At 40.3% G+C, this 12280-nt stretch overlaps 1 protein-coding gene across 3 annotated transcripts in view; it reads left to right on the top strand.

Moving 5' to 3' along the window:
• gpr174 (G protein-coupled receptor 174) overlaps window positions 1-10784 on the top strand; it is a 14039-nt gene extending 3255 nt beyond the window's left edge. For 2 of the 3 annotated variants that reach the window (XM_084085595.1, XM_084085593.1), the window contains 6 exons: window positions 2934-3136; window positions 3493-3623; window positions 3991-4134; window positions 5611-5780; window positions 7348-7735; window positions 8262-10784. In XM_084085595.1, coding sequence (XP_083941721.1) covers window positions 3564-3623; window positions 3991-4134; window positions 5611-5780; window positions 7348-7735; window positions 8262-8726 — 1227 coding nt within the window. In that variant the 5' untranslated portion in view covers window positions 2934-3136; window positions 3493-3563 and the 3' untranslated portion in view covers window positions 8727-10784. Of the gene's footprint in view, window positions 1-1795; window positions 1849-2933; window positions 3137-3492; window positions 3624-3990; window positions 4135-5610; window positions 5781-7347; window positions 7736-8261 lie in introns of all 3 variants that reach the window. The other variant, XM_084085594.1, reaches the window with a different exon arrangement.
• The last annotated feature ends 1496 nt before the right edge of the window (window positions 10785-12280 follow it).

Raw genomic sequence — 12280 nt, 5'->3', positions numbered from 1 at the left:
TCTGAGGACCCCCTAGGGGTCCCGGACCCCCTGTTGAAGACCCCTGCTGTAAATGCATCATTTACAGATTAGAGAGACACAGGATAGAGAACTTGACCCGCGTCCAAACACAGAGTGAGAACTAAAGTTCAGTGACTGTTGGTGTGGGGGCAGCTAGCATAACACAACAAAACAAAACAAAGTTCATGCAGCTGAGCTACAGGGCCGACTGGAGACCCCCCCCCACACACACACACACACCCAAGTGTGGGAACAAGTACAGAGTAGAGCTAAAACTATACATTATTTTCCTAGTGATTATTCTATCCATTTCTTCTTCGATAAATCGAATAATAATAATAATGAATCGAATCTTTGTCAAACAATAGTGTCGCACAAAAAATACTAGCCGATCTACACCGAGTGCCGCGCTATGAGCTTGTAGATCTGCTATTTTTGAAAAATCGTGAAAATGTGTGGAAATCTTTTAATATATATATTTTTAAAGCGAAAATGTTTAACTCAAATCTTTGCTTCTGGGGGGTCCCTGGAACAAAATATTTTGATGGGGGTCCGCAGCCAAATACATATCATTTTGGGGGTCCTTGACATGAAAAATTTTGAGCACCACTGATATAGAAACATATGTTTTTAAGAATACTGCTGAGATTTAGGAGACATGTAGAATCGGCTTCAGGTCTTAATGGGTTAAATCATCAGCAACTGTGCATGAAATTAAGGCTCCAAAACTCACAGCGTGTGCTAAATCATTTGACCAGCCAAATACGTAGCAGCCACTACCATAGTAAACATCTATCAGGATTTGTTTGTTGGCGAATACTTTGTACTTTTACGCAAGTAAATTTCAATTCCGGACTTTTACTTGTAACAGAGCACTTCTACAGTACATTGCAGTATTGATACTTAACTTAAGTAAAACATTTGAGTACTTTCTCCACCACTGCTTAAAGACCCTGCAGTATATGCGTGCTAAGTGTTTACCATGGTGGCGAGCTGCATCCTCTTGTTCCTGTTACTTAGAACTGAGCAGGCCGACCATGTTGTTGTGGTCTGGTCTTCTACGTAACTGTGCTATTTTCACTTCTGCTCAGTGCTGTGTTCTACTGTGTTAATATATATATATACGCAGTATGACGGGCAGAATCATTTTTTGGGGAAAAAAGCTCAAGTACTGTACTTCTCTATAACGTCCCCTTCTAGAGAAGTTCTATCTTTTCTTTACTTTATTGGAGTATTTCCAATTTTCAGTACTTTTACTTCTACTCCACCATACATCTCAGAGGTAAATATTGTACTTTTATTTGAAAACTTTAGTAACTAGTTACTTTGTAGATTTTCATTATTATTGCAAAACATACATTAACCACTTCAGCCCAACATATATTTCGTCCATTTGAAAATAGCAGATCTACAATGCGTCTCACAATGCGTCGCGATGCGACGCATTGTGAGCTTGTAGATCTGCTATTTTCAAATGATTTTTTAATACATTTTGAACTTCTGAAATGGGACATTCTGCACAATGAGTAGGCTACATTAACTTTTGGTACTTTAACTACATTTTGATACCAATACTTTTTGTACTTTCTTACTCAAGTACATTTTGAAATCCGGACTTTTATACTTGTAACAGTAGTATTTCTACTTTGCGGTATACTGCAAAGTAGACCATTCATCCATTGACCGCACGCATGTCGTGCAGGGAATGATTATCTTATCGTATATGCCCTCCGAAAAAACCTAGAACTCACCACTGCTAGCCCTGCTCATCTTCTACCCGTTTCATGTCAAACAGCTTGTGGAAATGTTCAGTGTTCAACACTTGAAGAGACCAGCCGCCCCTGTGAGGTTTGCATGTTTGAATAGCTGTGATCACTCGTGTACATATATGCGTGTGCGTGTGTGTGTGTGTGTGTGTGTGTGTGTGTGTGTGTGTGTGTGTGTGTGTGTGTGAGAGAGAGAGAGAAAGTGAAAGAGATGGTGAGATATACACTGAACAATAACTGATGTGTACGATAGCGTCTTCTCCTCTCCATACTAGGACAGATAGAAACTGTGTATAAATTATATAAGCAAACAAAATGCAAAACATGTGTTCTTCTCGACGGCTTCTCACTGGGCCAAAAAGCATCAAGATAAACACTGCCGGAGCGCTGTCACGTACACACACACACACACACACACACACACAGTTTAACAATGTATTTATGTCCACACACAGGGAAAGCGTACAGGGACACAAACAGTTTAGTTGCAGTAAAGGTTACATTCACAAACACATAGATATGTCCTCATGATACAACACGCATGTCACTCAGCCAGTGGTGGAAAAAGTACTCAAATGCTTTACTTAAGTAAAAGTACCAATACTGCAATATAAAAATACTCTGTAACAAGTAAAAGTCCAGAATTAAAAGTTTACTTGAGTAAAAGTACAAAAGTATTGGCATCAAAATGTACTTAAAGTACCAATAGTAAAAGTACTAAATATTTGAAAATAGCAGATCTACAAGCTCACAACGCGTCGCGATGCGACGCGTTGTGAGCTTGTAGATCTGCTATTTTCAAATAGCCTAGGTATAAAATAGGTTTAAAGTGGTTAATGTATGTTTCATTGTATCATAATTTATATCTGAAAAGTAACTAGTAACTAAAGTTTTCAAGTAAATGTAGTGGAAAAAAAGAGTACAATATTTGCCTCTGAGATGTAGTGGAGTAGAAGTAAAAGTATTGGAAATTGGAAACTTGGGTACTTAAGTAAATGTACTTAGTTACTTTCCACCACTGCACTCAGCACTCCAAGTAGCAGCGGCTACGCCACATACAGTATGGCAGCAGAGACAGCACAATACTTTAACCAGCCTTTCTGCCTCGTCTTTGGGCATCCCAAGTTGTTCGAACGATTTCATTCATTTTCTTGTCTTTCCTGACAGGCTGGGCGATACTAGGGAGTGAAAGTCATTACGATATAAGGCCTAAGTGGACGAGCAGTGGAGCTGTATCGGTCTGGGACAGTGAGACTCATCGTTCTCAACACTAACCCAGACTCTGAGTCTGCTCCGCGTGTGGCTTCGTTTCAGTTGGTGGACACGGACACTTCTATTGGTCAATGAGGCGACAGAGGCCGTCCTTAAAGGTAGGGTGTGACATTCATTGGGGGTGAAAAAGAAAAAGGTTTTTGTGGATCTCTGGCTAATAAGCCAAATATGCCTATTAATACATAATAATTATTTCTCTGGGACCCCAATTTATATTGAAAAATCAATGTTAATTTAACTCTGAGAGTGTACAAATGGAACCAAATGGACCAAGGGTTCATTTGGTTCCATTTGTACACTCTCTGAGTTACAGACCCATAAGGGTCCATTTGGTTCCTAACTATCCATCATTTAGCTGGGGACCCCCTGGAACTCCCTCAAGGACCCCTGGGGGTACCCGGATTAATGGCACTCAATGAGTTACTTTTAACGAAACAAAATATATCCCTTTCAGAACCTTTTCAAGGCTGGTTGGTGAAACGCACGAGGGAGGAGGGGGGCGGGGCTCTGCCCACCCACTATAAGATGACCGCAGCCAATCAGAACTGCAGTGGCGACGACGAGCTGCAGAGCTACCAGCACCAGGTCAGTGTTGATTTCGTCGACTAAAACTATAACGAAAAAATGTTCGTCGACTACCTTTTTACACTGACAAAAACTATATAAAAACTAAGCTATGATGACTAAAACTAAGACTAAATATATTGACAATTTTGTCACCAAATAAAAACTAGACTAAAATGTTAGTGAGGAACTAGTGGAGAAGAGATCCAGTAGAACTAAAAGACAAGTCATTTTATCTTTAGGTTGCGCTCTGAAAATAAATATTTTCAGCATGCGACCAAGTGTAAAATCAGCCATCACGGCACCGCCAACATACGTTTTAGTCGACTAAAACTAGACAAAAAGTTAAACATTTCAGATGACTAAAACTAAATGAACACTGCACCAGGTATATGCCATCGTCTACAGCGTCATCATGGCGCCGGGGCTGCTGGGTAATGTGCTGGCGCTCTGGGTGTTCCGCATCTACGTCAAGGAGACCAAGAAGGCGGTGATCTTCATGATGAACCTGGCCGTGGCCGACCTCATGCAGGTGAGAGGATGATGCTCCTTTATCTCTGATGGGGCAGAATGGGACATTCTGCACAATGATTAGGCTACATTAACTTTTGGTACTTTAAGTACATTTTGATACCAATACTTTTGTACTTTCTTACTCAAGTACATTTTGAAATCCGGACTTTTACTTGTAACAGTAGTATTTCTACTTTGCGGTATACTGCAAAGTAGACCATTCATCCATTGACCGCACGCATGTCGTGCAGGGAATGATTATCTTATCGTATATGCCCTCCGAAAAAACCTAGAACACACCACTGCTAGCCCTGCTCATCTTCTACCAAACTCATCTTCGACACAAAACAAAAAAAGAACACATTTTCGATATTTTTCCAAAATGTTCAAAAATAGCAGATATACAAGCTCGCAGCGCGGCACAAAGTGATACGCTGTGAGCTTGTATATCTGCTGTTTTAGAGAACCACTGTTCTAAACCAATGTTCTAAATCCTAAGAGTTTTCTGAACAACTTATGATGATATATATATATATATATACACAAATCTAAAATGACACAGGTGCTTTCCCGGCTTTAATGGGTTAAGTTACAGTAGTTAAAAAGGTTATTTTAAAACACCTTCTCCAAAGGACAGGTGTGTATTGGAGCTAGCCTGGTAAACCCTCCCTCCGGAAATCTCAAAAATGAGATTTCCGGAGGGAGGGTTTACCAGGCTATATTGGAGCTGGCAGTCAATGCATCAGACAGGACAAAATAAATCCTGCACACTGTCTTCACTTTAAAGGGCAAGAACACTTTGGTAGAGGTTTGGGTTGTGTAGTTAGGCTACCTTGCCATGATGCAACTCCAAAGGTGGACAATAAATCAAAAATAAAAATAATTGCTCCAGTGGTTAGAAATTGATAATTCAGAATATGCTCCTCATTGACTCCTAAACAGCTCTCAAAGTCACTCTTTTATCACATAAACAAACGCAAACAAAGTTGATTCTGACAATATAGAACATCACCAAACCCAGTTTGCAGTGGTGTAAAGTAACTACAGTAAGTACATTTACTCAAGTACTGTACTTAAGTATAATGTTTAGGAACTTTTACTTTACTGGAGTATATCCAATTGTCAGTACTTTTACTTCTACTCCACTACATCTCAGAGGCAAATATTATAGTTTTTACTCCACTACAATTAGTAGATTTTGATTATTATTACAAAGCATACATTAACCACTTAAGCCCTATATATTTCAGCCATTTGAAAATAGCCGATCTACAAGCTCACAATGCGTCGCATTTTTAAAAACATTTTGACACAAGTTCTGCACAATGAGTACTTTTACCTTCCAGTACATTTTGATACCAATACTTTTGTACTTTTACTCAAGTACATTTTGAATTCTGGATTGTAGTATCTTGAGTCTTTCTGCATTGCAGTATTGATACTTATTACTTGTTACTTAGTACCACCCCACTGACATGTTTCCTTGCCTCCTCAGGTCCTGTCTCTTCCTCTGAGGATCTACTACTACCTGAACCACAGCTGGCCGTTCGGCCATCCTCTGTGCATGCTGTGCTTCTACCTGAAGTACGTCAACATGTACGCCTCCATCTACTTCCTGGTGTGTGTGAGCGTACGGCGCTGTGAGCTCATCATGAGGCCGCTCAGGTATGCAACGCAGGGTTCACTCATTTAGCTTTACAAATGATTGCAAATAACGATTTAATTGTATTTTTTTTGGGGTCCATTGAACATTGGAACATAGAAATCAAAATTACATTTCCTTTTAGGCTTTGTAAAAAAAAAAATTTGCACAGAGACGATATCCTCCTATAATTCTTCTTAATAAAAATAGCAAAATCAACAAGAATTTAAAGGGATATTTCACTTTCAAAAATTTGTTGGGCCAAAAAAGCCTGAGTAGACGATAAAATGACCCAATTTTTGTGAAGAATCCCTTTAACATTTTTATAAAAATAAAAAAACAGTAGTGGGTTTGGTGATGTTCTACATTGTCTGAATCAACTTTGTTTGTGTTCGTTTAAGAGCTGTTTCACCATACAATGTAAGTCAATGAGGAGCATATTTTGAATCATCAGTTTCTAATCAATGGAGCAATTATTTTTGATTTCTTGTCCACCTTTGGAGTTACATCATGGCGAGGTAACTACACAACCCAAACCTCTACCAATTTATTTTATTTTATTTAACCTTTATTTAACCAGTAAAATCACATCGAGACCATAGTCTCTTTTACGAGTGTGCACTGACCAAGAGAAGAGGAAAATATATGTTACACAGCTCTGCCAGTAACAACAAATACATGACATGACAAAGACAAACAAATAACATCCATAAATACAAAAAACCTACTACCAGGGAGGCTCAGAGAGAGTCTAAATAGCTAACCATTAACAGAATAATAAAAAATTAATAAGAACAATACATCATGAAACTACTAAGCTAATATAAACTAAGATCACAGCGTTTGCTACTCGTCAAAGCAGGAGCAATGGCTGGAGAGTGTGCCCATGGCAATCCTCTTAAAAGTCACTAGGGGGATCAAAGAAGCCAATTTTAATCTGGTCTGTAGGTCATTACACGACCAGGGCCCAAAAAACGCAAGGCTTTTTTTCCCTGCCTCAGATTTGGTATAGAGCGTCGCAGTTCACGCCCACTTCCTGGTGCCGGAAGTAAATACTCGATGCATTTTTCCCATTGACTTTTACAAAGATATTTATATAAATTAATTTAAGCCTAGAATCAAGCTATCCAGGATACTGGTGAATCATGACCATAAAAAGTTTGATTCTGTGAAAAAACTTTTTTGAAAACGGCAAAACAAAGGGTATTTATTAAATATAGTATATCATATCATTAAATATAAAATAAAAACAAATCACAGAAAAAAAAGGTTTTATGGTCATGATTCACCAGTAACCTGGATGGCTTGATTCTAGGCTTAAATTGATTGATATAAATATTTTTGTCAATGGGAAAAATGCATCGAGTATTTACTTCCGGCACCAGGAAGTGGCGGAACTGCGACGCTCTATTGGGTACGATGTAGCGCATCCAAGCATTTGATCTGAGGTTAAGCGAATTTTGGACTAGTTCAAAATTTTGAACAAATATAAGTAGGGTCTTGTCTTTTAAATAAAATTATCCATTCATACATACAGATGAATGGAAATGATTATGACGATTATTTAATAAAACATGTTTATTATGGCAGGTACAACTCGTCCAAGAGGAAAGGAGACATGTGTATCTGTGCCGTGGGCTGGCTGCTGGTGTGTCTGGGCTGTCTGCCGTTCCCCCTCCTCAGAAACCCCCCCATGAACACCCCAGCCCCCATCATCACCTCCTCCTCCTCCTCCTCCTCCCTGGCCAACGTCAGCCAGGACGAGGTGAACAACGCCTCCTCCTCCTCCTCCTCGGAGCAGCAGCAGCAGGCGGTGTGTTTCTCGGAGCTGCCCATGGCCTCGGTCAGCTCCCCGGCCGCCTGGAGCCTGCTGGTCACGGCCGAGCTGCTGGGCTTCGTGGTTCCTCTGGTGCTGGTGGTGGCCTGCACCTATCTGACCGCCTCCAGCCTCCGCGAGCACAGACCGGGCGCCGTGCAGGTACAGTACAGTGCGTACAGGGACCGCCGGCAGTGGTGGAAGAAGTACTCAGATATTTTACTTAACCCTTTAAGATCGGGAACGCATCTGTGTCATTTTTAGATTTCTTTGGCTATATAGAAATACCAGATATACAAGCTCATGAGCTTGTAGATCTGCTTTTTTTTGTTTGTTTAATCGTGAAAATGTGTGCAAATCTTTAGTTTGAATATTATAAATACTTTTTTAACTCAAATCTTTGCTTCTGGGGATTTTACAAATGTCTTCTAAATCCTAAAGTACTTTTTTCCTAAAGTTTTTTATTTTATTCATCTTTTTACTTATGTTGCTATATTATCAATGGTTTTCAAACTTCAAAGTGTCAAGGACCCCCGAAATAATATGTGTTTGACCGCAGGACTCCCTCCCATTTAAAAATATTTTGCGAATATATGGGTGATACCAGATCATAGCAGTTCGGTGTCACACGTGCTTTACTGATGATAATTATGAATGATGTAATAATAATAATTCTTTTGCCAAACAGGACCAGGGGGAGAAGCGTCGGGCGCTGAGGATGGTGCTGAGCTGTGCGGTGGTGTTCCTGGTGTGCTTCGCCCCGTACCACGTCACCATGCCCCTGGACTTCATGGAGAAGGCGGGCGCCCTGGGCGGCAGCTGCTCGCTCCGGGACCTGGTGCTGCGCTGTCACCCCATCACGCTGTGCCTGGCCAGCCTCAACTCCACCCTGGACCCCCTCATGTACTACTTCACCACCGAGGAGTTCTGGAGACGCCTGAGCCGCCCGGAGCTCGGCAACTCCGACAACTTCTCAGCGTTTCACGGCAGGACTTTCTCCGACGTCACGGAGGAGAACTTTGCGTTCAGCAGACAATTGTCCAACGTTACGGAGGACGAGGCCAAAGGCCGACCCGACGAGGAGGACGTAGACCCCGAGTGTTGTTTTCAACGGACCGCCAACCAACCACTAAAACCCACTGAGACATCGTGATGATTGTTGTTTTGAGGGGGCACTTCGCCCATTCTCAGCCTATCTCCATGTAATTGGTCCTCACTAATGCTCGTTATAAGATGGCACCGGTGTTGATTTCGTCGACTAAAACTATGACGAAAAATGTCCGTCGACTACCTTTTTTTCACTGGCGAAAACTAAATAAAGACTAAGCTATGATGACTAAAACTGAGACTAAATATATTGACAATTTTGTCAACAAATAAAAACTAGACTAAAATGTCAGAGAGAGACGAGTGGAGAAGAGATCCAGTAGAACTAAAAGACAAGTCATTTTATGTTTGGTTGCGCTCGGGTGTTGCGCTCTGAAAATAGCAGATCTACAAGGCGTTGTGAGCTTGTAGATCGGCTATTTTCTGCCTGCAACCAAGTGTAAAATCAGCCATTACGACGCCATCAAGGCACCGCCAAAATTCCTTTTTGTCGACTAAATCAACTGTAGATTTAGTCAACTATAATCTTATGATATTTAGTCGACTAAAACTAGACAAAAACTAATACATTTCAGGTGACTAAAATATGACCAAAAGTAAATGGAATTGTATTCAAAAGACTATAATTAAATCAAAATTTGCTGTGAAAACCAACACTGGATGGCACCTTTTCTGTCTACTCACTGTGTGTCTCAGAGGAGGGCTGTGGACAGTTCAGAAACCTGCCTACCAGTGACATCATTGGTAGGCAGGTTTGGTCATTTCAGACAAGATTTTCATGTTTTATTGATGCAAGAACAATGGCTTCTATTGCAGCGTGCTAACTTTCCAGGAAGAGAAAAGCTGTAGTTTCTATTTGCTTAATTGGTATCCCCTTCGATGATGTCACTGGTAGGCAGGTTTCTTAACTGTCCGTAGCCCACCAGTGAGACGCGAGTAGACGGAAATTGCACCATCTTATAATGAGCATCAGTGAGGACCAATTGTATGAAGATGAGGTTGAAAATGGGTGTGGTGCTCCTTTAAACCCACAGAGCTAATTACAGAACAGCACCTTTAAAAGGTAAACAGAACAGTGTGTTTACACTCCAAATGTGAAAAAAAATGTTGTTTAAATACCCAGCTAAACTCTTTTTAAGTCTCAATAATGTAAACTATAAAAAATGATGTTTTTCCAACAAGCAATGTCTATTTTTTGTATATATTTTTCCTGTTATGAGAGACTATCTCTATAACAGTGCAAGCTACTGTGAGCATACCCCTACCAAAAGAGGTCCTGGAACCAAAAATGATTCTATACAGTTGCTCTCTTCCTATACCATCCATCCATCTTCCTGTGGTGGAATTATTTTTTTGTAAAAGTAAAATCAATACTGCAATCTAGAAATAGTATGTTACAAGTAAAAGTCCGCAATTAAAAATGTACTTGAGTAAAAGTGCAAACGGTTTGGTACAAAAATATACTTAAAGTACCAAAAGTAGAAAGTACTCATTATCCCATCTCACAAGTTTTTCAAATGTCTAAAATGTATTAAAATCTTTCGATAGCAGATCTACAAGCTCACAATGCGTCGCACGAAACGCATTGTGAGCTTGTAGATCGGCTATTTTCAAATGGCCGTAATGTATATAGGGCTGAAGTGGGTAATGTACAGTATGTTTTTGTAATAATTATGAAAATCTACAAAGTAACTCAAGTTTTCAAATAATTGTAGTGGAGTAAAAGTACAATATTTGCCTCTGGGATGTAGTGGAGTAGAAGTAAAAGTAATGAAAATTGGAAATACTCCAGTAAAGTAAAGATACCTCAAAATTGTAAATGTAATTAGAGGCCATCCGCCCGTCTGAGAAACATAATTTCGGGCCGATTGTAGGCCTATCTGCCATCATGACCCACACACCCTTCATAACCATAGGCAAGAGTATAGGAAAGAAGATTGACCGGTACACAGATATTATAAATAAATACATCAGGGGTCTTCAACGTTTTCAGGCCAAGGACCCCCCTAGCTGAGAGAGAGATGAAGCAGGGACCCCCTCAATATCGTATGAAATTGTTTTTCAGATTCAACATTTTTTGTTTACTTGGTCTGCTCTTTTTTCCCTCTACACCTATAGCCTCTTTGCCAAAAATAGCCGATCTACAAGCTCACAACGCCTCGCAGCGCGAGGCGTTGTGAGCTTGTAGATCTGCTATTTTTGGCTAAAGTTCTCCTCAGAAAAGGGATGTTAGGGTTCAAGTGGTTAAGGTAAAAAGAACAATCAAATCACACAAAGATTTGGCGGACCCCCTGTAGTAACTCTGAGGACCCCCTAGGGGTCCCGGACCCCCTGTTGAAGACCCCTGAAATACATATTGATTATTGCACATAATGAAGATGTACACAGACAGACATGGCATATAGAAAACGGTATACATGGAACCCAAAAAGGTTATATATTGATTGAAATGCTCTTTTCTTTTCTTTGCAATACTGATCAGCTGATCACTATATGCTTGCCTTTAATTGTAGACGTTTCGCTCTTCATAACAGCAATGCTGATGCCAATTAAAGTGTAGTGATCTTTTTGTTGCATTCAGAATGTTTTTTTTAAAAATACATATACACTGTGTTATACAGTATATGTTGCACCTGTCAAAAGGCTAGACATGTATGCATATAGCTTGTAATAGTTTAAAAAAAACATATTTAATTGTATTTATTTTGAAAGAACCCACAATATTTTTTTAATAGAACCTAGTTCCATTTAGAGCTTTAGTTTAGTACAGTAAATGTACACAGCATGTCCATGCACTCGTTGCTTTAATCAAACTGTGAATCAATTTAAGGTCCCTCAGAGTTACAGTGGTGGCTCCAGAACCCTAGGTGTCCTAGCTCAGTGTGCTCAAACTTTTCCATGCGAAGGACCCCCAAAATGACATGTATTTGGCCGCGGACCCCCATCTCAAAATATTTTGTTCCAGGGAGCCCCAGACGCAAAGATTTGAGTTACAAATGTTCGCTTAAATATATACATATATATTCAAAGGTTTGCACACATTTTCACGATTTTTCAAAAATAGCCAAAGTATAAAAGGTTAAAATTATCGTGATGCTATGTTAACACATCTTGCAGGGGGCCCCCTGGAACCCCCTCAAGGACCCCCGGGGGTCCGCGGACCCCACTTTGAGAACCAATGTCCTAGCTATAGTCCCCCCCCCCCCCCAGCAAAATAGCCGACCTATAAAAGCTCACAACTTGATGCCCACACAACCTGTGCGGACTTGGGGGTCCCTGGCACAACATATTTTAGGATGGCAAGGGGGTCCACGGACAAATACATATGAATTATTGGGGGTCCTTGACATGAAAATGTTTGAGAACAGCTGTCTTTTTTTTCCTGTGTTGTGAATTGTCTTTGCACTCAGAGCTGGTGATTAAACTCTGTCAAATGTGAAATATCTTACGTGGCTCGTTTTACACTTCAGATTCAATCTCCTCCATCTTAGACGTTGATACGTGCTGACCTGCAGTCCAGTGGTGGCAAAAGTACTCAAATGTTTGACTTAACCCATTGAGACCTTTTTCATGTCAAGGACCCCCAAAATTATATGTATT

Source organism: Gymnoscopelus microlampas (genome assembly GCF_963454915.1).
Source record: "Gymnoscopelus microlampas genome assembly, chromosome: 18".
NCBI lineage: Eukaryota > Metazoa > Chordata > Actinopteri > Myctophiformes > Myctophidae > Gymnoscopelus > Gymnoscopelus microlampas.
Note: the sequence above shows the minus strand (reverse complement) of the source record. Positions and strands in the feature narration are given on the sequence as shown.